Raw genomic sequence first — 24,015 nt, forward strand, 5'->3', positions numbered from 1 at the left:
TTTTTAAAAGAATTTCCATTATCTCACTTAAATGTCATGCTAACATAAAAACAACATAAGTTTCTCAAAGCAACAGTGTTCCTGGATGCTTCTGTTATTTTTATCATAATTTTATTTTTTTATTCTGAACTTAAACTCCCCTAACAAAAAACATTTCCACATAAAGAGCAAAATATAAAATGATTGTCTAGGAAACTATGACTTTCCATTTCATACTGTTTTTTTTTTTAAAGTATATATTGTAAACCTTAATAGCAAATTGTGTGATGATTAACTGATGACTTAGCTCTTCCCAGTTGTACAATAATCAAAGGAAAATCTAAAAGATTTGTGATGGAAAATGCCATCCAATTTCAGAGAAAGATCTATGGAGTCTGAATGTAGACCAATGCCTACTATTTTCAATTTTTAAAATTTGTTTTATGCTTTTTTATTTCTCATGGTTTTTCCCTTTTGTTCTGATTCTTCTTTCACAACATTAATATGGAAATATGCTTAATATGATTGTACATGTATGAACTATATCAGAAGGGTCAGGAGGGAGGGAGGGAGAAAAATGTGGAACTCAAAATCTTTCAAAAAATGAATGCTAAAATGATCTTTACATGTAATTGGAAAAATAAAATTTTAAAAATTAAAAGATAAAAAGTTTGTAATAAATTCTGTTACTATTACAACAACTCTACTTTTCTGTGCCTCCTCAATTATTCTCTTCTTTGACTGTCAACAACCTTACCAATTTCCATTATCCCCACCACTACCACCTTCATCCCCATGAAGACTGAAACAAGGGGGGGGGGGGCTTGTAAAATATCAACATAGTTAAGCAAAATGACACAGTGACCATGTCCAAAAATGTATAGTTCTTCCTGCAGTTTTTATCCCTCACCTCTCAGTTGGGAGATGGATCACATGTTTTATGAAAGGTCCTCTGGAAATATTGCTCAATCCATGTTTGTTAAATTTCTAAAAGGTTTTTTTCCCCCCTTCACATTGTGGTACTTGAATAAATTATCCTCCTGAGTCTATGCATCTCACTCTGCTATCAATTGATGCTATCTAGGATCCTCTGAAATCATCTCTTTCATCATTTATTTCTATGCCAGAATATTCCATTACCTTCATATACACAGTTTTTCGCCCAAATGTCTAAGAGGCAATGCAAGGTACTCCTTTAGATTCTAGTTCCTTTCATTTCTGCGCCCCCCACCCCACACTTTCCATATCCACTTGGACATCAGAAAGTTTATTTTGCTTGTGATTATTGCTTCTCTGATATTTAGCTTTCCTTTGAATATGTCACAATCCATTTATTTCTCCATTGAATTAGATGTATTTCTCCATCAAACTCTGTGTAGGTGTGGGGTTCTGTTTTGAACCTTCCTTTAAGGATCATCTGATGCCTGCTCCTCAACTCCTTTCTCCATGTTTGTTAATTATTCTCACATTTTTTGATTATGAGGAAGCTCCATTGTTTCTTCTTTTTTTTTCAGTTGTTTCAAGGCAATGGGGTTAAGTGGCTTGCCCAAGGCCACACAGCTAGGTAATTATTAAGTGACTGAGGTTCACATTTGAACTCAGGTCCTCTTGACTCCAGGGCCAGTGCTCTATCCACTGTGCTACCTAGCCGCCCCCTTCTTTTTTACATTAATATATTCCTCTTTTTGCACTCTCCTTTCTTTTTCCTCTTTCAAACTTCAGAACAGACCAAGTCACTCCCTTCAATACCTCTTCTCCTTACTTAGTTCCCTTCAGTATCCATTAAATGCATTATAGTTCTGAAGAGATATTTGTTTCTTCTCTTTTTTCACTCCCTACCCCATTAGAATGTTAGCATTCTAACATCTTCATAGTACTAGTTCCAGCAGTTCAAACCCTTTTAGGTTTTTCTGGCCCCTTGTGTTTGTATTTCAGGGTTCCTATTTAGTTCTAGCCTTTTCATAAGAAATACCAAAAGCACTCCATTTCATTTAAGATCTGTTTTCCCCCTGAAAAGATTATCCTCAGTTTTGCAGAGTAAGTTAGAACATTGTATTTACAGACTCCTCTTCTTTGGAAGCTGCCATGACTTGGGTGGTCTTGACTGTGGCTCTTTGTTATTGAACTGATTCTTCTTGGATGCTTGAACTATTTTCTTCTTTGATATAAAAGCTCTGAATTTTGGCTATGACATTCCTGGAACTTTGCTCTTTGGAGTTTCAGAAGATGATTGGGGAATTTTTTTCTGTTTTAATTTTTTCTTTGGTTCTAAAAGTTCTGGGCAGATTGATTTTATGATTTCTTGAAATAGAGTATCCAGGCTTCTTTTTTTATCATGATTTTCAAAGACTCAAATGATTCTTAAATTCTCTTTCCTTGACTGTTTTAAAGTCATTTTTATTGGATATCTTTCATTTTTTTCTCTCTTCAATATTTTGATTTTGTTCTAATATTTCTTGCTGTTCTGTGGACTCATTCATTTCTCTTCAGTCTATTGGATTTTCTAGGGCATCTATTATTTTGATAATGCTTATAATTTTTCTCCTAATTATTTTTCTACAGAGGTTTTATTTCATTTTAACTCTTGATTCATTTTTTTCTAGATATTAATGACATTCTTGTGGAAAAAGCATTTTTCCTTTGAGTCTCTCTTTACAATTTTTACACAATTACTTTCTTATCTTGGGGTCTCTTTAAATCTGCAGTAAGTTTTTAAGTACTCATTGGCGTTTTCTTTAGTTTAGTCATTTCTCCACTCTTAGTGACTAAATTGGAGTTTGTACCATGGCCAGGCTCTGCTCCCTCATGCACTTTTGGATGGGTTGTTAGTCCTTATGTCATCTCAACTAGGGTCCCCTCCAAGGTTTAGCATCTCCCTTCATCCCTGTGGGTCTTCAAGGCTCTTTAGGATGTCTATTGTATCTCAGGAGAAAGTACTAGAGTACTTAGAGCCTGGGTTGTACCATATTAACTTTGCCACTCCTGGGACTTCCAAGGTCTCAGACTGGGGGATTTGTGAACACCCTCGTGCTTAATTCAATTAATCCTTCAGCCATGATCCCTGAGTTGATGATGGTTTTACTAGTATTACCCATGGACCTATGGGTAGTTCTTCTCGAAGTTCTGGGACAGAAGAAATCACTCACTGGGTATATCATTGAATTTTTTTTGATCATTGTGAGTTTCAGTTTTTAGAAAGACTAGGCATGTGGGAGGTGAGTGCTCTGCTTCCCTTCAGGCAGTCAGCTTGGTAGGTGACATTCTGTATTCTGAGGACCCTCACAGAGCTGGCATTTTGTGTTTGAGGAGTCTCTCAGCTCTGACACTTTCAGATACCTCTAAATTCCCTCCCATTCCTAACATTCTCTGTTTTGGTGGGGGTTTTTTTGAGTAAGGTGATTATTTTTAGAGAAATTTTTCATTTTGAAAATTTTGAATTTAGCCAACATCAAATTAAGTGAGCATTTCCATATACATTGTAGAACAGATGGAAAGGATTGCATATGAAACTGTGAATCTCCATAATGTACAGCTTGCTTTTCTTTGTAAGCATTTAATAAATTTAACAAGTAACTTTCAAAGCTGTTCTGTTTGTCTGTGAATCCTTCTGACCCTTCCTCTCTTCTCATTTGGGGGAGGAGGGGAACCCCATGTCCAGGACCCCCTCCCTCCTACTTTACCCAATAAAAAGAAAAAGAAAAGAAATCAGTATGAAATCCTTATAACAGACATGCATAATCAAGTAAGATAAATTACAACATTGGTTAACTGTAAAAATATATGCCTCATTCTTTTTTTTTTTTTAGTTTTTTTTGCAAGGCAAATGGGGTTAAGTGGTTTGCCCAAGGCCACACAGCTAATTATTAAGTGTCTGAGGTTGGATTTGAACTCAGGTACTCCTTGACTCCAGGGCCGGTTCTCTATCCATTGTGCCATCTAGCTGCCCCTATATGTCTCCTTCTTAATCTTGAGTCAATCATTTCTCTATTAGGAGGCAGATGGCAAGCTTCATCATCAGTCCTCAGGCATCATGGTATATCCAGTTATTTTGGGGGGTTTTTTTTGCAAGGCAATGGGGTTAAGTGGCTTTCCCAAGGCCGCACAGCTAGGTAATTAAGAGTCTGAGGCTGGATTTGAACTCAGGTACTCCTGATTCCAGGGTCAGTGCTCTATGCACTGCGCCATGTAGCCACCCCTCAAAGTTAGTTTTTTAAGGCTGTTTTTCTTTACATTGATGTTATTATTGCATAAATTGTTCTCCTAGACCTGCTTACTTCATTGTGCATCAGTTCATACAAGTTTTCCCAGGCTTCTGACTTACATCACCTTTATATACCATAATTGATGGAATCATTCTCTAGTTGATTGGCAAACTCTTGATTTCCAGTTCTTGTCCATTACTAAAAAGTTTCTAGGAACATTTTTTTCCAAATTTAGACTCTTTTAAATTTCTTTGATCTCTCTGGGGGAAAGGGTGTATATGTGCAAAAATATTTATAGCCGCTCCTTTTGTAGTGGCTAAGACCTGGAAAAGTTGTGACTTTTGAGGCAGAGTTTTCCTGAATAATTGGATCAATTCACAGAACTATGCATTAATGTAAGTATTTCCTCGAAGCCCCTCAGTCATCTGTCATTTTCTTTTTGGTCATCTTTATCCAACTGACGTATATGGGGCGGAACTTTAATTTTCATTTCTTTAATTATTTATGATCTGTTGTATTTTTTTGTACTTCTGAAAACTGATCATTTTTCAAATGGGGTTTGGCTCATTCTTAGACATTTGAATCAGTTATTTTATGTATCTTGGAAATAAGACCTTTATCACACAAACTTGTTATGAAGATTTCCTCTTGATTAACTCTTTCCCTTCAAAATTCAACGGCATTGTGACATCTCTGTTCCAAAGTCTCTGACATCCTTTGTTTTTGAATCCTTCTTGGTTCTGCCATATTGTTCTCTATGGTTCCACTCAGCTCTGCAATTCCATGTTCTAAATTCCCTTTTAGAGGACAAGGATGTATATGTGCAAAAACAGTTATAGCAACTCCTTTTGTAGTGGCTAAGACCTGGAAATGAAAGGGATGTTCATCAAGTCGGGGTCATAGGATAGTTGGTGATTCTTCTTTCTGAAGCTGACCAATGGCATCATGGGCTGATATCTTCACTTGACTATAAATTGGATTTAAGTGAGGCGGCCTTACTCTTCTTTTTCAGTCAGTGAGTGTGGGGACAAACGTCAGGATAACTGGCGTGGGATTTCCTGAGTGACCTCACTGTCCTCCATGTCTGAGCAAGTTGTAAGTGGCTCATGGGATACTGGGCTAAAAGAAAGGATGAATGGTATGGCATCAGAGAAATCCGAGACTTGTATGAACTGACGCAGAGTGAAATGAGCAGACCCAGAAGCATTACTCATAAAGAAAAATAGTATGAAACATTTAAAAACTCTCATCATTGCAATGATCAAGTGTGTTTCCAGAGTACCCATAGCAAAATATGCCATCCAAACCTTTTTTGTTTGTTTGTTTTGCAAGGCAATGGGGGTTAAGTGATTTGCCCAAGAGCTAAGTAATTAGTAATTAGTAATAAGTAATTAGTAAGTGTCCGAAGTTAGATTTGAACAGAGGTTCTCCTGACTCCAGGGCTAGTGTTCTATCCGCCCAGCCACTTGGCTGCCCCTATCCAACTCTTGAAAGAGAGGAGGTGAATTTAAAATACAGAATCAGAAATACCATTTTGGAAGTGGTTAATATTTAAAATTGTTTTGCTAGATTATGCGTATCTATTACAAAGGTGTTGTTTTCTTATTTTCAATAGGGAGAGAGGAGGGAAGGAGAGAAAAGAAATGTTTGGTAATTAAAAAAAACCGAAAACCAAATTAAGTCTGTTTCAGCCATGGCATTCCGTGTTCTAGGGGTCCTCCCAGCTCTAGCATCCCCTGTTCTAAGGGCCTTGCCCACTGTGACTTCTTTTCCCTGGTCTGGGCATCTATGCCCTGGGGGGGTCCGACTTGGCTACTGCCCTGACAAAGTCAGAAAAAAAGGTTCCTTCCTCTCTGACTTGGTCTCTCGGCCAGGGCCGCTGGGTGACCCATGTCTGGCTTCTTTGGCTGCCCATTGGGTAAGTCGCAGTTGGCCCTTCGCCCCTCTCGGGGACAGGCGCTGGGCTTAGCCCCCTCGCCTCCCCACCCAGTTGTCTTGTCGGGTGACAGGGATGGGCACTGGTGACTCCGTGCCTCTCTCTGCCCTTCCCCGCGCCTACATGGGCAGAGGTTGGCGTGGCCGGGGCCGGGGCTGGGCGCGTTCCTTTTTCCGAAGAGCTACCTACGGCCAGAAAACCCCCATTCCCTGGGACGCCTCAACCACCTTTGACATAATTAACCGTGACAAATTGATTTTAAGTGCGGTGGCAGGAAGAGGAACGGGAAGGCCGCCCGCTGTCCTCTGGGAGTTGTAGTCTGGAGGCGGCCGAGTGGCCCGGCCAGCTGCAGGCGAGGGACTACAAGTCCCAGGCGTCCCCGCGGTCGTCAGCGCACAGGCTCCAAGCCCCCTGCCCGGAGGAGGGGGCTACATTGTGTCTATTGTAGCTTTTGGCCGCCTCTTCGGGAGACCTTCTCGGGACGGTGAGATCGGGCCTGAAAAGCATGGCTGATGAGCAGGAAATCATGTGCAAGCTGGAAAGCATCAAAGAGATCAGGTGAGCAGCGGGGGCGGCGGGGAGCGCCTGCTGCAGCTGCCCCCTTCCGCCCCCGCCCCTGGCCCCGACAGAAAGAAGGTGGGAGCTGGCGGGGTGGGAGGGGAGGATGCCAAGGGATGGCTGGGCTTACACACATCTGGCCAGCTGGGGGCCTCGGGAGCATCTGGCCAGGCAGGGCTGGGTTCTTAGTAGATGCTCTCTTCCTGCCCCTCTGGTCCCAGGAGAGGGGCCAGCTGGCCTTAGGAGAGCACGAAAATGCCAAGAAGGCTGCTGGGGGTGGGGTGGGGGTGGAGGCAACCCAAGAGGCCTGAGTTCAAATCTTGCCTTTGCCATTATAATCCCACCCCACCCCCAAGGGATCTGTGGCCAAGTCAGTTCCCTCCTCCACGTTGCACCTCCTAAGATGCTCCCAAAGCCCTCCTCTCTCTACCAACTCTCTCAGATTGCACTTCTGAGGGAGATCACATGGCCATCGAGACTGGTCCCGCCTGCCTTGAGCATCGCCGGTTTAGTGCACACAGCACTCGTTTGTCCTTGTTTGCAGCTTGGCTTCCTGATAGACCTGGGGCTTCTTGAGGGTAGGCACTGGCTGTCGGGATTTTTCTTTCTATTCCAGTGCTTAGCACAGTGCTTGACAGGTAGAAGATGCTAAACAAATTCTTTTTTCTTTACTTTTGAAGGCAATAGAGTTCAGTGACTTGCCCAGGTCCACCTGACTCCAGGGGAGCATCCACTGTGCCACCTAGCTTCCCCTAAACAAATTCTTAAAGTCTTAACATAGGAAAGAAGGCAGGATTGAGTAGTGGGAAGAGAGCCTTTAACTTGGAGCCAGACAATGGGGCTTTGACTCCCTGCTCTGCTAGGTGCAGACAGCCAATCACCAAACATGTGTTTAGCTCCCACACTGTGCCAGGCCCCAGGGATGAAGATGCAAAGAAAACCAAAAACTCAAACACTTCCTCCTTTCAAAGAGCTTATAACCTATCTGGGGAAGTCAGGAGTCCTAACTTTGAAATATGACAACCTGAATTCAAATCCTTTTTGTTAACTAGCAGTGTGACTTTGTTACCACTCTGGGCCTCAGTTTCCCAGCTATGAAATAAAAAATGAAAAGATTCTCTTAAGAATTTTGGAACTGATTATACAGCATGGGAGACACTGGCACAGGACTGCCCATTGTGGTATACCCTCATCAGAGAAGGTGCTCTGCTCTATGAGGAAAGCAGAATTGAAGCAGTTCAAAGTAAACATGGGATGTACAAGTTTAGAGAACCCAGCCCAGGTGTTCATATGAACTGTTTGTGCTTTACCTTTGGTAGAACATTCTGAGTTCAATCAGTCTGATCAGCCACAAACACACTGTAACTTGCCTCTACTGTAGTGATGTCATTTTTTTTTTTTGCAAGGCAATGGGGTTAAGTGACTTGCCCAAGGTCAGACAGCTACATCATTATTAACTGTCTAAGGTCACATTTGAACTCAGATCCTCCTGCCTTCAGGACGGGTGCTCTATCCACTGCACCAACTAGTTCTCCTCATAGTGATATCATTTTTGGCGGGGGGGGGGGGGGTTGCAAGGCAAGTGAGGTTAAGTGGCTTGCCCAAGGCCACACAGCTAGGTAATTAATTGTCTGAGGCTGGATTTGAACTCAGGTACTCCTGACTCCAGGGCTGGTGTTCTATCCACTGCACCACCTAGCCACCCCCCATAGTAATGTCATTTTGTTCTTTCATAACAAAGGACAAGAACCAACCAACCAAGGGACTTGGACTAACTGGTCTCTAAGGTCTTAAGCTTAAAACCTATAATCCTATGTCCTCTTATGCATGTTTGGCTATATATATATATATATATATATATATATATATATATATATTTATATATATATATATATATAAAATGAGGGAGGGGTAGAAAGAAAATCACTAGCACACCTGGGATAATCATAATAAGCCTCAAGAGGTGACTCTTCACTTGAGCTTTGAAGGAGACCAGCAATCCTATGAGGCTGAGATGAGGGAGGGAGGGTATTCCAGTCAGGACAACCTATGAAAAAGCATGGAGATGAGAGATAAAGTGTATTAGGAACAGCAAGAAGTCCAGTGCAGGTGTAGCTGAGAGTCCATAACAGGGAATCATGTATGATAAAATGAGTCCCTCTCTGGGACTCATTTTCATGAGGGATTTCTTCCAGTCATTCAATATATTCACCAAACATTTCTTAAGCATCTACTATGGGCAAAATCATGTGGTCAATGCTGGGGATGCAATCATGAAAAAATGTCATCTCCACCTTGGAGAATGTAAGCTTCTGGAGGCTAGGAACTACTTTCGTTTTTGTCTTGTATCCCCAACCAAATGACTGGTGCAGAATAGATGCTTCAAGACAGCTAGTTGGTGCAGTGGACAGAGTACTGCCCTTGGAGTCAGGAGGCTGGGACTTCGAATCCAGTCTCAGACACTTGACTGTGACTAGCAAAGTGACCTTGAGCAAATCACTTACCTCTGACTGTCTGACATCCAGGGCCATCTCTAGCCGTCCTGATTCCTATCTGGTCACTGGACCCAGATGATTTCGGACAATACGAGAACTGTCTTTCAGAGGAGAAAGAGAAGCTGTTGACTTACCACAGCCCCCCCCCCCCCCATTCAAATCCAATTCATGCTTGCCGTGGCATTACCTCCTTGATGTCATGGCCTTCGTCTAGAATGAAGGACAAATGTCATCATCAGGTGCTTCATTAATGTTTGTTGATTGGTTGAAGTAATTTACTTTTCACTTGATTCTTTCTGTGAGCCACAAAGGCAATTATCCTGTAAACTGCTAACCAACCTGGTTCATTACTTTGCATGAGAAATGTAAGCAAAATCCAGAATTGTGACAAACATCTTTAGGATAGTTAGTCCAATAGCTAATGTGTCCCACTTGTAATCAGCCTCTAAAATAATAGAAAACACTCTCTCCACCTCAGGTTCATCATCCGTAAACATGTATCTATAACTTCCTTAGTACGGGGAATTCTCTCTGCCCCTGCAGAGGAAACCTTGGTCCAGAATGAAGTTGGGAGGCCTGGGCAGTTTCCTGAGGCTTTAGAAGTCAAGTAGCTTGCACAAGGTCATGCAACTAACAAGAATGGTGATGAATTATAATTAAAACAATAAGAGCTAGCAATTGTATCACAATTTATAGTTTTCAAAAACAGTTATCCCTTCCACTCATGACTCTCTCCATTGGGGTTTCGTTATATCCCGAGTTGGCACAAAAAATTAAATGGGAATATTTTAGGAGTTTTGGGGAAGCTACAGATGACATGTGAAGACCAGCAGACGATACAAAAAATTCAGAAAGTCAGAAATGTTTAAATTATTTGTATAATGTTAACATATTTTATCTTTCACCACTATAATAATTCAGACTTCTTCTGTATTCTGAAGGGAGGGGCAGAACATTTTGTGCAGATTTTTCAGATCCCAGGGGCCCCATGTCCCTAATCCCTTCCATGTGAAACAGATAGCTTTTATAACATCATTTAAACCTTACAACAACCCTGTCAGACAGATGCTATTATTTCCATTTTACAGATGAAAAAACTGAAGCTTAGAGAAGTTAATTGACTTGCCTGGTGGTTATACCAGGATCCAAAAGGAACTTAACAGGTTGGAATTTGGAACTGAATCTACTAAGATGAAATTCAAGAGGGATCAATCTAATGCCTCGCCCTTGGGTACTAAAAACATCAACTCTACGACTATTAGATTCAGGAGCCATGAGTAGACAGTAGTTGTTCTGAAAAAATTCTGGAGGTTTTAATGCATCACAAAGCCCAGGCGTAGGGATAGCTAGGTGGCCTAGTGGATAGAGCACCGGCCCTGGAGTCAGGAGGACCTGAGTTCAAATACAACCTCAGACACTCAATAATTGCCTAGCAGTGTGACTTTGGGCAAGTCACTTGAGCCCATTGCCTTAAATAAATGAAAATTTAAAAAAAACAGAGCCTGGGTTTTGGGAATGGGAAACAAGCTTCAGTTATTGCTTTTACTTCTTGATTTAACCCATCAAGGTTTCACTATGTCATGGGTTGTCATAAGAAATTAGATGGGAATTTGGGGGGAGTTTTGTGGAAGCCACAGACAAAATGTGAAGACCAGAAGACAATACAGAAAAAGTTAGAAACTCAGAAATACACAAAATATATGTATAGTATTATATATCAACCCAAACTTTAAGTAAGGTAAACATTCCATAAATTAAAAAAAATTAGACCTCTGATATGAAGGGAGGGCCAAAACGATTTACTTGAATTTTCTAGATTGCAGGGGACCCATGTCCCTACCCCCAAGTTGTGAAAAAGAGAATTGTAATTCCACCTTGGACTTCTTTAAGGGGGCAGAACTTTCAGGAACAGGGAGAGGACAATCAAAATGCTTAAGAAGGACATTAGTCAGTTTGGAGAGTGACCAAAGGAGGGCAGCCAGAATGGGGAAGGGCTTTGACTTTATGATATCTGTGGATCATCAGAAGAGACTGGAAGTGTTTAGGCTGCTGAAAAGAACACTTTCTGGGGGAATGGATTAATATGAGAACTGTCTTCAGTGAGGAAGGATCAGGATTGTTCTGTTTGGTCCCACAGAGCAGAACCAGAAGTAGTCAGGGAAAGTACAAATGCCAGCATAGGCCCGATGTCCAGGAAAACTCCCTAACAATTCAAGCTATCCCCAAATAGAATGTTTTGCTTTGAAAGGTGGAATCTCTCTTCTGGGAGGGCTTCAAGATGACCTTTTGTCAGACATTACAAAGGGGATTCTTTCATGTTTAGGGTACACTAGATGGCCACTGAAGTCATTTTCCTGTGACTCTGACCATGAAGACAGGGTCTTCCAGGGCTTGCCTGGGCATGGTCTTCACATCTCTGAAATGTTCTTAATAACATATGAAAGATGGCATGGCAAGTGGAGAGGTGCCAAATACATTGCCCATAACATTTCTGAGTATAACACAACCCAGATTCAAAGGTCATTGAGAAATATTTAACAAAATAATAAAAATACAATGCAACATAGATAGTTACTATGTGGTTATCTAAGTCAATATGATGTTGCCCTCAGAAATCCTTTTGTACAGTTTAGGATCCCTCCTTTCTATTTGAGTTTGACACCACTGGTAGTGGATAGGACCTGATACTGTGTGTGTGTGTGTGTGGGGGGGGATGTGTCATGAAGTGCTAAGTTCAAATCTTCCTTCAACCTGTAAGAGCTGTGTGACCCAAACCAAGTCACTTCCCCTTATATCTGTAAGATAAAGAAGTTGGACCAGATGGCCTCTAAAATCCTTTCCAGCGCTTCATCCAGGATTCTCTGAGCCTTTGGTGTTTCTATTAATCATGAAGTTTCAGCTCTGCAGTCAGATGGCATAAACCAGCTCCATGGAGCTGTAAGGGTAGGGCTGTAATCAGGGCCTTTTCCCAGATCCTGACATGCTCCCCTCTCCTTTCTTCCCAAGATGCCACCTTAGAGGTAAGGGGGAATATACATTCTGCTGGGCATCTGTTTTTGGAAAGGAAGCCTATCCCTAGCTGGCCTCTATCTCTCCCCACTTTGAACTTTCCCCCAGATGCTTGAACTGCTTATGGCTATGATGTTTAAAAAGATCAAGAGATATGATTTCTGAGTAATTTATTTATTTTATTAATAATGTTATTATTTCATTAATAAAATTGTCAGTGACAATCTTGAATGCCAAAGATACATCATGGCAGTGTTCTCACAGTTTGAATACCTCTGGAAGAGTGGGTGTTCCTGAGGGTGACCATCAACTCTGATTGGTTAACAAGGAATGAGAGAACGAATATTATAATGAAAGGTAAACCTATTCAAATGAGGGACTGGAGACATGATTTTGATTGTCTCATGTACTTCCAAACAACCCCAGCCTTGGCCATCTTATGAAAGAATTTATTACTACCCAAACCTGAGCAAGGAAGGAGGAACCACGGCCTTCAGATGCTCTCTCGGCCTAATAAGGATTCAGAAGGAGATAAATGCTGTGTCTCTCCTATATTAATAATTAGTTATTTAGTAACCATTTCTCTCATGGCTCTTGAGTGGGGAAGAACCCAGGACTCTGTGGGAATATCTAGATTTGAATTCCTCCTCCTTTCATAGCCGCAGTTTCTTCTTCTATAAAATAGTAGCTGCTTAATAAATGATGGTGGATTGGTTTCAGTCTAATCCCTTCATTTTACAGAGGTGGAAAGTAAGAATTAGAGAAGGAGGAGGGACCTGGGATTATAGAATGTCAGAACTGGATAGGACCTTACAGACCATCTAGTCCAATCCCCTTTTTACAGAGAAGGAAACTGAGGCCCAAAGAAGGAAAGGAGTTTAGACCCTCCCCACTAAAATGTAAACCCCTAAGGATGAAAACTGTCCTATTTATGTAACTCCCACAAAGGAATCCCCTAAACTCAGTGAAAGGATAAAAGCAGGAAGGGAAAGTAATAAGTTCCCATGGCCAGAAGTCTTTGGAGCCTGCAAGACCAGGTAGTGAGTTTCCCATGATCAGAGGTCTTTGGAGCAGTTGTTGGGTATGGTATAGAGACTGGATTCTGCTGAGGTCCAGGTTTAATGAAAAGCCTGCCCTCTGAGGATTCTTCCAGCTCTTATATTCTGTAGTTCTACTCTCTGAATTTCAGAAATAATGCCATCCCCTGCAATCTGCCTTTACCTCTTGCATCATGGGGCCATAGATTGATAGCTAGAAGGAACCTCAGAATTTCAAGCACCTCTTACAGGGGGAAAACTGAGACCCATGTAAATATTTACTTTTATAAGGTCACACAACTTGTAAAGATCTGAGAAGAGCTTTCAATCCAAGTCTTCCTAACTTCAACAACTTCCTGTGCCCTGTGTGCTCCTCCATAGGTTTGTTTTAATTTTTTTTCTTTTTCTAGTCAATTATGGGTAAGATACCTCTCAACACGTGGCACCTTTGGCTATTTCTTCTCTCTACAAAACTTTTTTGGGGTGGGGGCAGCTAGGTGGTGCACCAGCTCTGGAGGCAGGAGGGTCTGAGTTCAAATCCAGTCTCAGACATTTACAGGTTATGTGACTGGTCAAGCCACTTTATCCTGTTTGCCTCTGTTTCCTCCTCTGTAAAATGAGTTGGATAACGAATGGCAAACCACTCCAATATCTTTGTCAAGAAAACCCCAAATGAGGTCACAAAAAGTCGGTCGTGACTTGACAACATGTGGTAGGAATTGTGCTGAGCAGCCAAGTACTTTAACTCCAAATTTAGCTCCCTTTATCTCCATTGTACCTCCTGCTCCTGATGATCTCTGGAGGGCCTATCCAGGTCTGTGATTTTGGGACCAATATTGTGCTTTTCACTGTTGCCATGTTCTGACACTGCAGGAACAAGACTATGCAGATGGAGAAGATCAAGGCACGGCTGAAGGCAGAATTTGAAGCCCTAGAGTCGGAGGAACGGCATCTGAAGGAATATAAACAAGAGATGGATCTCTTGCTACAGGAAAAGATGGCCCACGTGGAAGAGCTGCGTCTGATCCATGCAGACATCAATGTGGTGTGTGGTGGGCAGGTAGCATAGGACAGACTAGCAGTGGCTTCTAGCAGCAATCTGGGATCTCCTTGGGAGCATTTAGTGCCCTTATTCTCGAGGCAGAGAGGCATTACTTAGTTGGGATGATTTGATTAGAAAATACATCATGGATTTTAAGAATGGTATAGATGTAGCCAGGAAGTAGTTCATTTGAACTCCCAGACATCTTTGAAAACATTTTTATTGATAATCTTTAGTTTTGCATCATTTTCATTTCCAAATATATCCTTTCTCTCTAAAGAATAAAAAAACGAAAGAGTAAAAAAGAATAAAAAAAGAAAGGGGGAGAGGCAAAGCAATTAAGTCAAACCAATCAGCACATTCTTGTGCAATATTCACTACCCATATCCCCTCACCTTTGCAAAAAAAGGGAGAGAGGTACTTTTTCTCAACTTTCCTCCAGGGCCAAGCTTCTTGGCAATTAGAATTCTGCTCAATTCAGTTTGTTCTTTCATTTGTTCTTTTTTTTTTAAAAATGTATTAATTAATTAATTCTTATTTTGTACAACTTTCATTTGTTCTTATTGTTGCATTGTTGCAACCCCGTATATTGTTTTTGTGGTTTGTTGACTTCTCTCTGTATCAGTTCATAGAAGTCTTCCCATGCTTTTCTGCATTGTTCATATCCAACATTTCTTATAGTACAGTTGTATTCCATACATTCATTTGCCACGATCTGTTTGGCCATTCTCCAATTGAAGGACATCTGCCTTATCTCCAGCTCTTTTCTACTACAAATACTGCTGCTATAAATATTTTGGTGTAAATGAGACCTTTCTTTTTTTTTTCACTAGTCTCCTTAAGGTAGCAGACTCTCTGGTTCAAAGGGTATAGACATTGAAACCACTTTATTTGCATAATTCCAAATGCCTTTCTAGAATATTTGGATCAGCTAATAGCATCACCAATAGTGCAATAATATATTCCACGACCACTCCAATATCAACTTTTGTCATTTTTGGTAATTTGCTAGGTGTATGATGAAACCTCAGAGTTCTTTTAATTTTCATTTTTCTTAATATGTGAGATTTCTAGAGTCTTTATCACACAAGCTCAATCTGAGTCCCCAGCTAACTCAATTTTAAGATGAAATTGGAATCTGAGAACTTGGGTTTTAATTTTGGCTTTGCTACTTATTATCTAGATGATCATGAACACATCACTTTCTACCTCTGAGACTTGATTTCCTCATTGAAAAATAAGGAGAGTTGGTGTGGAACAGGGGTGGGGAACCTTTATTCATTCAAGGACTATTTGAATATTTATAACATCATTTGACTGCTATATTTAGTCAAACATTTAATTAATTCACCCCTAAAAAGCTCCTAGATTTATTGAAATTTGAGTTCTGCCTGTAGTTGCTGTGGCAGTATCTGACCTACAGGCCAGATGTTCCCCACCCCGGTCTAGAACAACCTTAAAGGTCCCTTCTAATTCCAAAACCATATGAGCCTATGACATTAAGGAATTGCTATTAGTTCAGAATTGACCATATTCACATTCTCCCCCTTGTGTTTTCATGTTGCTCATGTACCCCCATATACCACTGATCCTGACTTCCTTCTTGCCCATTCCCCCTTTTGGAAAACTCTCCTTCATGGCCTAACTAGGGTTTGCCAAGCAACCTTTTCCGTTTTGTGGTCGCATTTCTTTTTGAGCTGTGGACCTGATTATTGTCTCAGCAGTTAGTTTGACAGGGGGAAACCAGACAGCGTGGGGGGCAGGGAAGGGCTGGCAGTAGTTAGCTGGAGGAATGCTGGGAGTAAAAGCTTATGGTCTCTCTGGTCAGCTGCTCTCCTTTCCCCTGTCCCTATCCTCCTGGGCCAGATGGAGAACACCATCAAACAGTCAGAGAATGACCTCAACAAGTTGTTGGAGTCCACACGAAGACTGCACGATGAGTATAAGCCTTTAAAGGAGCACGTGGATGCTCTCCGCATGACCCTGGGCCTACAGAGGCTTCCGGACCTGTGTGAAGAGGAGGAGAAGCTGTCCCTGGAGTAAGTCCCCAGCTAAGGTTATTCCTACCCCTTAGCTGAGCCCCCTAACAGAGCACTTAGAAAGTGGAATGCAGAAGGCTGAGCTTCCTAAGAGTCAACTACCTCATCTTTCTGAGGTCTCAGCTCTGGCCTCTTCCTGATGGGGCCCATACCTGGTCATAGCCAGGACTCTTCCAGAGGAGAGGGTTTATTCCTGGGACATTGGGAGATTTGGGGACCACCATCATTCTGAACCTTACCTAGGTCAGGGTTGGGGGAAGTAGCAATGACCTAAACCTTGGTTGCTGCCCAGTAGCCTAGTGGTTAGGTTAAATATTAAGATAGTTCTTCATGACCCTGGAAATGGAACCAGCCTGGTCTTAGTGTCTGAGTTTAAAGAAAGTTGTGCCCAGAAAGTAAAAGTCAAGGTGGTTCTTCCTGACCATGGAACAGCCTGGCCAACTCTTCCCCTCCCCCCCATCCCACCCCTTCCAAGTTACTTCGAGAAGCAGAAGGCTGAGTGGCAGACGGAGCCTCAGGAGCCACCCATCCCTGAGTCCCTTGCTGCGGCTGCTGCTGCGGCCCAACAGCTACAAGTGGCTAGAAAACAAGACACCCGGCAGACGGCCACATTCAGACAACAGCCCCCACCCATGAAGGTGAGATGGTGTCACAGCTGTGAAGGGCTTAGAACACAGAATGTCAGAGCTGGGAGGGGTCTTAGAACACAGGATATCTGAGCTGGGAGGGGTCTTAGAATACAGAATATCTGAGGTGGGAAGGGTCTTAGAACACAGGATGTCAGAGCAGGGAGGGCCCTTAGAACACAGGATGTCTCATCTGGGAGGGCCCTTAGAACACAGAATGTCAGAGCTGGGAGGGGTCTTAGAACCCAGAACATCAGACCTGGGAGGATCCTTAGAACACAGAATGTCAGAGCTGGGAGGGGTCTTAGAACACAGGATGTCTGAGCTGGGAGGGGTCTTAGAACAGTGAATGTCAGAGCTGACAGAGGCCTTAGAACACAGAATGTGAGAACTGGGAGGGCCTTAGAACTCAATGTCAGGGCTGGGAGGGATCTTAGGATTTGGAGCTCTTCATTTTATCCCCTTTTTATAATGAGGTTACTGAGGCAGGGAACATGGCTTCTTGCTTCATATCTACATAAAACTGGAAGGGAGCTTTGAAGGCATGGAGCTCCATCACCCTCACCTTTGCAGAGGACCCCAGTCTATTCCCCTCTCAGAGACCTGTGTTATGTCTTCTAAAGGAGCACCTCAAACTGGGGACTACTTGAGAGATCCCAAAGAGGTTTGAGTTGTCACTTTTGGGGGCAATTTGCTGATATGCCTAGAGAAATTAAGTTATCTATCCAAGGTCATAGAAGGAATTAATGAATGGCAGAGGCAGTCTCTTGGGGCTCCTTCAAATCAGTTCAATTTGGCAAATATTTATTAAGTACCTACTCTGTGTCAGTCCTGTACTAGGCAGTGAAATGTCAAGGACTCTACATTCTTTTTACCCCTCTGGACCTGAATTTTCTTCTATATGCTGGCTGGGTCTCATGCCCCTATTGATGTGTCCCTCAAGGACACCCAGCTTGAATAACAAGCAAAGTCAGTTGATTCCAGTGTCCCCCAAATAAAGAGTGCTCCTGGCTAAGTTCAACTATCAGCAAACCCTCACCTTTCCCATCGATACCTCCCCTCTCTCCTCCCCCTCCCCCACATAGTTCTCTTCCCCTCTCCTCCCCTCCCCTCCCCCACCCATCATAGACTACTGCTGCCATTTAAGGAAATTCCAAGGCAAAGCAAGGTTACCACTTACTCTCCCTCTCTGATCCTCCATGGCTTCCTTTTACAGTATTGCTATTGTTTATAGGTCTCAGCCTTCATTACTCTTTTATGGTTAGAGAGCAACTTAGCTATCTACCCATTTTTTTTACCATGACCATTGGCTTCTCCCCATCTGCTGAGGCTGGCCTAGCAGATTAGGACTGATTCATCCTTTCTCCTTGGGAGCCCCCCCCCCAAGTCCTGTGCATTCCCTCAAGCAGAAAGGAGACAGAAGACCTCTAAGGCTTGACCCTGGCTCCCCTCAAAATGGAGCAAGGCCACTCACTTCCTTTATTGGCTGCATTTTCCCAGGCCTGCCTATCATGTCACCAGCAAATCCACCGGAACGCCCCCATCTGTCCCCTGTGCAAAGCCAAGAGTCGCTCCCGGAACCCCAAGAAACCAAAGAGGAAGCAGGATGAATGAAAAGAAGACCAGCCTCATGGAGCTCCCCTGCTCAGAGAGCCCCTTCCCTTTGGCCAGAGTGATTAAAGTCCAGGCGTGAGCGTTCCTCCCCTCCTCCTTCCATTCTTCCCTTCTTCCCTCTGCCCTTCCTCATCTTGTATTTAGTGGGACGGAAGCACAACTCTTCTTTCATGTTTTTATTCCTTCCAACCCTTGGGGTTTGGGGTTAGGAAGACATAGATTTCAGGTACTAAGGCCTGTGTGTCTGACAGCTCCTCAATCCCTGATTGCTGCCCCTCCCTTCCCCCTCCCCACTTCAGGATATCAGGTGGTGGCAGAAGGCATCCAGGGGCCTGATGGGCTAACATCCCTATCAAAGGTGGATAATGGTGGGGTAAGTTGCTGGTTACTCACTGGGGCCCCACGTCCCAAATGGGGCTGGCACTAAAGGAATTGTGGGATCAAGAAGGCCCACTGTTCCAGATTGAGGTGGGGGAGGGAAGTGCCACTCATCAACAGTGGCTCCAGTAGAGGGACCTTGGAAAGTCATTATTGCCATTTGTCTCTAAAATTTGGAGAGCTAACAGTATATTTCCTCCCTTGCTCCCTCTCTCTCAAGAGCATTGCTTCTCTGGCTTGCTCGGTTGCAGGGCCAGGCATGTGCCACTATTTGGTTTCCTAACCACTCAGAACAGCTGCCTTCTTTTCTTTCTAATTCTACTCCTACCCCATGCCTTCCAGTCTTCCTGGGGTCCAGCCTTAAAGGTGCTGCTGTCTTTAAGGCTGTGAAAGCAGCTTGTGTAACCCACCCATTTCACTTTCAGAATCAGTCTGGGTGGACTTCCCTCTCATTTCTCTATTTGCCAGGGGCCTAGATGCTGATGCAGAAGAATGTGGCTGGCCCATTCTTCCTTTCCCTATCTATCTTGCTATTGGGACTATAAAGTCCTATCCACTTACCCAGCCCCCCAAATCCTACAATGAAACTAATACAAAAACCCATTTTCCAGGTACCTTCTTGGCCACTACTTATCCTGACTGAGTGGCTATTGGCAGCTCTGCATTCCTAATTCTTGTCAGCCTGTTAGCTTTGAAGAACTAATTCCCTTACATTTGATCAATGGTGCTTTTTTGTGGGGTGAGGTCTTGGGAGCTATTGGGTAGTTCAATTTGGATATGGCCCTGGTTCCATATTTACATGGTCCCAGCCCTCATCTTTATTTCAGAGCTGTGCTGTGGATGTGTTGTTATCACTGTGAGTCAGTCAACCCCTCTGTTAACCCCCCCCCATACTCTTGAGTCAATAGGGCAAATGGAGATGGGGATCCTCTGGGAATGGTCTTTTTCTTTTTCCCTCAAGGAAATCCCATCCCGTTAGGCTCATGGAGCCCCCTGTCCTTAAAACCTCCTTCCTATGGTCACAGCTTCTTAGCACAGACTTACCATCCCCTAACTTACCATCCCTCCTTTAAATAGAAGAGAAAGCTCCAGGCTCCTCACCACTATCTAGGTCACTCTTGTGGAGACCTTTCCTGGTGTTAATGGGGTAGGCCTTGGTCAAGTTTGAAAAAGCTTCAAGCCTATGTCCCTGGCAGGGGACATTTATTTCCTTGTTTACCTGTAGTTTTAGTGAGTTGCCCCAGGGGTTGTGTGTTCATATTTCAAAAGACTTCTCTGCCTCTTGGGCTTTTGTGTGTTATACCACTTCTCTAAACAAAATCCTATTAAATAAACATTATTCCAGGTTCCTGTGACCATTCCTTTTCTCTCCCTTTTTCCTACTGGGTTCTCATTTGGAGAAGCTTGCTGGAATTTGAAGACATCAGGAAGCTGGGAGGAATGATAAACAGAAGATCCAAAAAGACCCATGGAATTCAAAAGGGATAAATGTAAAGTCCTAAACCTAGGTCCAAAAAATCAATTGTGTAAGTAAAGAATGAGTGAAGGTATTGGCTAGACCAGCTGATAGAAAGATTATCTGGGTTTAATGGTCCACAAAGTTCATTCTGAGTCAACAGCAAAATGACTACCAGAAAAACTAACAAAATCACAGGTTGAATGAAAAGATGTCTAACAATCTAAAATGAGGGAGTTGATTCTTCCTGGTATCCTGCTCTGGTCAGACACCCAGCTGGGCAGCTGTGTTCAGTTCTGGGCTTCATGCTTTTAGAACATTGACAAAGCAGAGGCAATCCAAGGGAGAACAGCTGGGATGGTGGGATGCCTGGAGACCCTGCCATAGGATGGGGAGAAGGAACTAATGGAATGTTTAATTTGAAAAAGGTAAGACTTTGGGAGAGATATGACAGCTTATCTTCAAGTATTTGAAAGACTGTGATATAGGAACATTGTTGTTCTGCTTGGCCCCAGAGGACAGAACTAGGACAGGAGGTGAATATTGCAGAGGCTGATTTCTATTTAATATAGAGAAATGCTTCCTAATATCAGAGATAGCTGAAGGGGAAATGGGCTACTTCTGGTGGTAGCAATCATCCCATCACTGGAGGTGTTGAGCAGATGCTACCATGAGTGTAGATTCTATTTTCCCTAGAATCTGGGTGCTATGGGATCTTCAACAAGTCAATTTGTCTCTCTGGGCTCTTGGTTTTCACTGACAAATAGGACAATCTGCTTTTCTTCCTACCACTCAGAACACTGTGATGGTGATTCCTCAATGGTACTGGGAATTCCTCTTAATAATAAGGCAGAGGGGAGGTCCAGAAAACAGAGAACAATCCTAAGGGGATAAGGTTTGCTTGACATCTCTGAGAGATCTAGAAAAGATTTTGAACAAAGAAGGATTGGGAAGACAGCAGTAGAGTCTTTGAGTTGAGGTCTTTAGATGTTAGTCTTAATGGAGCTGGAAGGACTCTTATTTTACAGAAGGGGAAACCAAAATGCTGAATCCTAATACATTTTGAATTGGCAGACTGAATCCTCTCTCCAAGGTTCTCTCCCCCCACACCTTTCTTTTTCCATTATGGAGCCATCATCTCAGTCTGAGGCCCCTCTTGGGTACTTGGCCTTTGATGTGATACACCTTATCCAGGTAATGTTTAGGGCTCAGTCATAGGCAAGATTGTTGAAAAAACAGAGAGAGGCTGCAGTACAGACCTTGCTTTTTTCTCCCCAGCTCATTGGCTTATTATACAAACAAGTCACACAAAGGAAATATCTCTCCTCACAGCTAAGTGGTGCTGCTACAATGGACAGAGCTCTGGGTCTGGAGTCAGGAAGTTATGAGTTCATATCTTATCTCAGACCATACTAACTGGGTGACCTTGAGCCCTGTTTGCTTCAGTTTCCTCATTTTTAAAATGAGCTGCAGAAGAAAATGGCAAGCCCCTACAGTGTCTTTACCATGAAAACCTCAAAGGGCATCATGGAGACATGACTGAAAATGACTAAACAGGTGAATGGGATCCATCTTTGTATGCTTGTGTATGTGACTGTCTTATACATGGTAATAGCATTCATATATGTTCATATAACTGTCTACAAGCATTTAATTAATCATGCACTGTGCAGGTATGGCTGTTATAAAGCAAGACAGTATAGATTAAATAGACTATTGGACATGGAGTCAAAATACTTGGGTTCTAATTCACTTCCTAGCTTCAGTTTCCTTATTTCCTTCAGAGATGTCTTCATGCTTGAAATCTTACTGTTTACACTATGGGCTTTGGTCCCCTCAGAAATGGCAATATGCCAAAACTAGACTAGGACATACTCACCATAGGGGCCCCTCCTTTACTTCCCCTCCCTTTCACCACCTCCCAAATTACTGGAAGGGCTTCATCTAAAAACAAAGCTCAACCAGGTCCCCCTGCTCTTGTGCCAAGGGGACTGACTGTCCTCCACAAGAATCTTGTTCCAATCCTTCCTTGCCAGGGAGTGAGAAGTCTCGGGCATTGCCTTGGGGTCAAGGGTTTCTTGAAATCAAAAAGGCCTGAGATCAACAGGCCCTTTTTCCTGACCCAGAATATCCCATCAGTCTTAGAGTTCAGTATCCTTCATCTAAGGGGTAATATCAGAAGCTCTTAATGAGCTGTAGGAAGGCTTTGCTCCATGGCCCAAAGTTCTAAACAAAAACAAAGTCGATGTATTAAATGGGGGCACAGGATAGGGTGAGGTTGAGGGAGATGGGGTGGGAAGGGAGTCTTTTAACTTAGTCACAAGGCTGTTACTCTTCAACTTGATTAGCATTGACTTCATTCACCTAGTTAAGAGTTAAGAGGGAAGGCGTCTACTATTTGTGCCTCACTCCATCTGTCATCTGTTTCTCAAGAGCTTTCCTTACAGTCACCCTCAGCAGGTGGAGAGTGATGTCATCCTCATGGAAACTTAGAAAACAGACTCAGACAAGTTCCTTTTCTTTTTTTCTTTATTTAATATTTTATTTCCCCCAAATTACATGTAAAAATAATTTTTAATATTTGATTTTAATATTTTGAGTTTCAAATCTCTCCCTCTCTCTCCACTCCCCGATTGAGGTTATCCATGTGAAGTTTGAACAAAACAGATTTTCATATTAGTCATATAGTAAAAGAAAACACAGACCACCCCCCCCCAAGTAAAATAAAGCAAAAAAGTCTGCTTTCATCTGTTTTCAGACTCCATCAGTTTTCTCTGGGGAAGGATAACATTTTTCATCATAAGTCCTTAGACATTGTCTTGGACCACTATATTGCTGAGAATAGCTGTCATTCATGGTTGATCATCATACAATATTGCTATTATTGTGTACACTGTTCTCCTGATTCCACTCATTTCAGTTTTATCAATTCAGGTAGGTCTTTGCATTGTAGGTTCTTCTGAGAGCATCCTGCTTATAATTTCTTATAGCAGAAAAATATTCCATCACAATCATATACCACACTTTTTAACCATTCCCCAACTGATAGGCAACCCCTCAATTTCCAATTCTTTGTCACCAGAAAAGAGAGGCTAAAAGTATTTTCATAGATGTAAGTCCTATTTTTTTGTTTTTTATAGCCCTTTGGTCATAGTGCTAAATTCTACCTAATGGTTGATCAGTTCACAAGTCCACCAACAATGCATTAGTGTTTCAGTTTTTCCATATCCTACATTTGTAATTTCCCTTTTCTATCCTATTAGTCAATCTAATAGGTATGAGGTAGTAACTTACAATTGTTTTAATTTGCATTTCTCCAATAAGTAGTGATTTAGAGCATTTTATATGATTATAGAAAGCATTACTTCATCTGAAAACTGTTCATATCTTTTGATCATTTGTCTTATTTTTATAATTTTTTTATAAATTTGACTCATTTCTCTATATGATAAAGCTGCTTTTTTTTTGCAAGGCAAATGGGGTTTAAGTGGCTTGCCCAAAGCCACACAGCTAGGTAATTATTAAGTGTCTGATCTGGATTTGATCTCAGGCACTCCTGACCCCAGGGCTGGTGCTCTATCCACTGTGCCACCTAGCCACCCCTATGATAAAGCTTTTTAAAGTTTTTTTTGTTTATTTTAATA

At 42.3% G+C, this 24,015-nt stretch overlaps 1 protein-coding gene across 2 annotated transcripts; it reads left to right on the forward strand.

Annotated features, from left to right (window-relative positions):
• Window positions 1-6,502: 6,502 nt before the first annotated feature.
• Window positions 6,503-22,591, forward strand: ZC4H2 (zinc finger C4H2-type containing). Of its 2 annotated transcripts, XM_074200958.1 has the most exons (5): window positions 6,503-6,675; window positions 14,090-14,261; window positions 16,125-16,297; window positions 16,773-16,935; window positions 18,424-22,591. In XM_074200958.1, the coding sequence occupies exons 1-5, from the start codon at window positions 6,623-6,625 to the stop codon at window positions 18,535-18,537; spliced, it is 675 nt and encodes a 224-aa protein (XP_074057059.1). In that variant the 5' UTR covers window positions 6,503-6,622; the 3' UTR covers window positions 18,538-22,591. The 2 variants fall into 2 exon arrangements, with proteins under 2 accessions (XP_074057059.1, XP_074057061.1); XM_074200960.1 differs by lacking the exon at window positions 16,773-16,935.
• The last annotated feature ends 1,424 nt before the right edge of the window (window positions 22,592-24,015 follow it).

This window comes from Macrotis lagotis, chromosome X, assembly GCF_037893015.1.
Source record: "Macrotis lagotis isolate mMagLag1 chromosome X, bilby.v1.9.chrom.fasta, whole genome shotgun sequence".
Classification (NCBI taxonomy): Eukaryota; Metazoa; Chordata; class Mammalia; order Peramelemorphia; family Peramelidae; genus Macrotis; species Macrotis lagotis.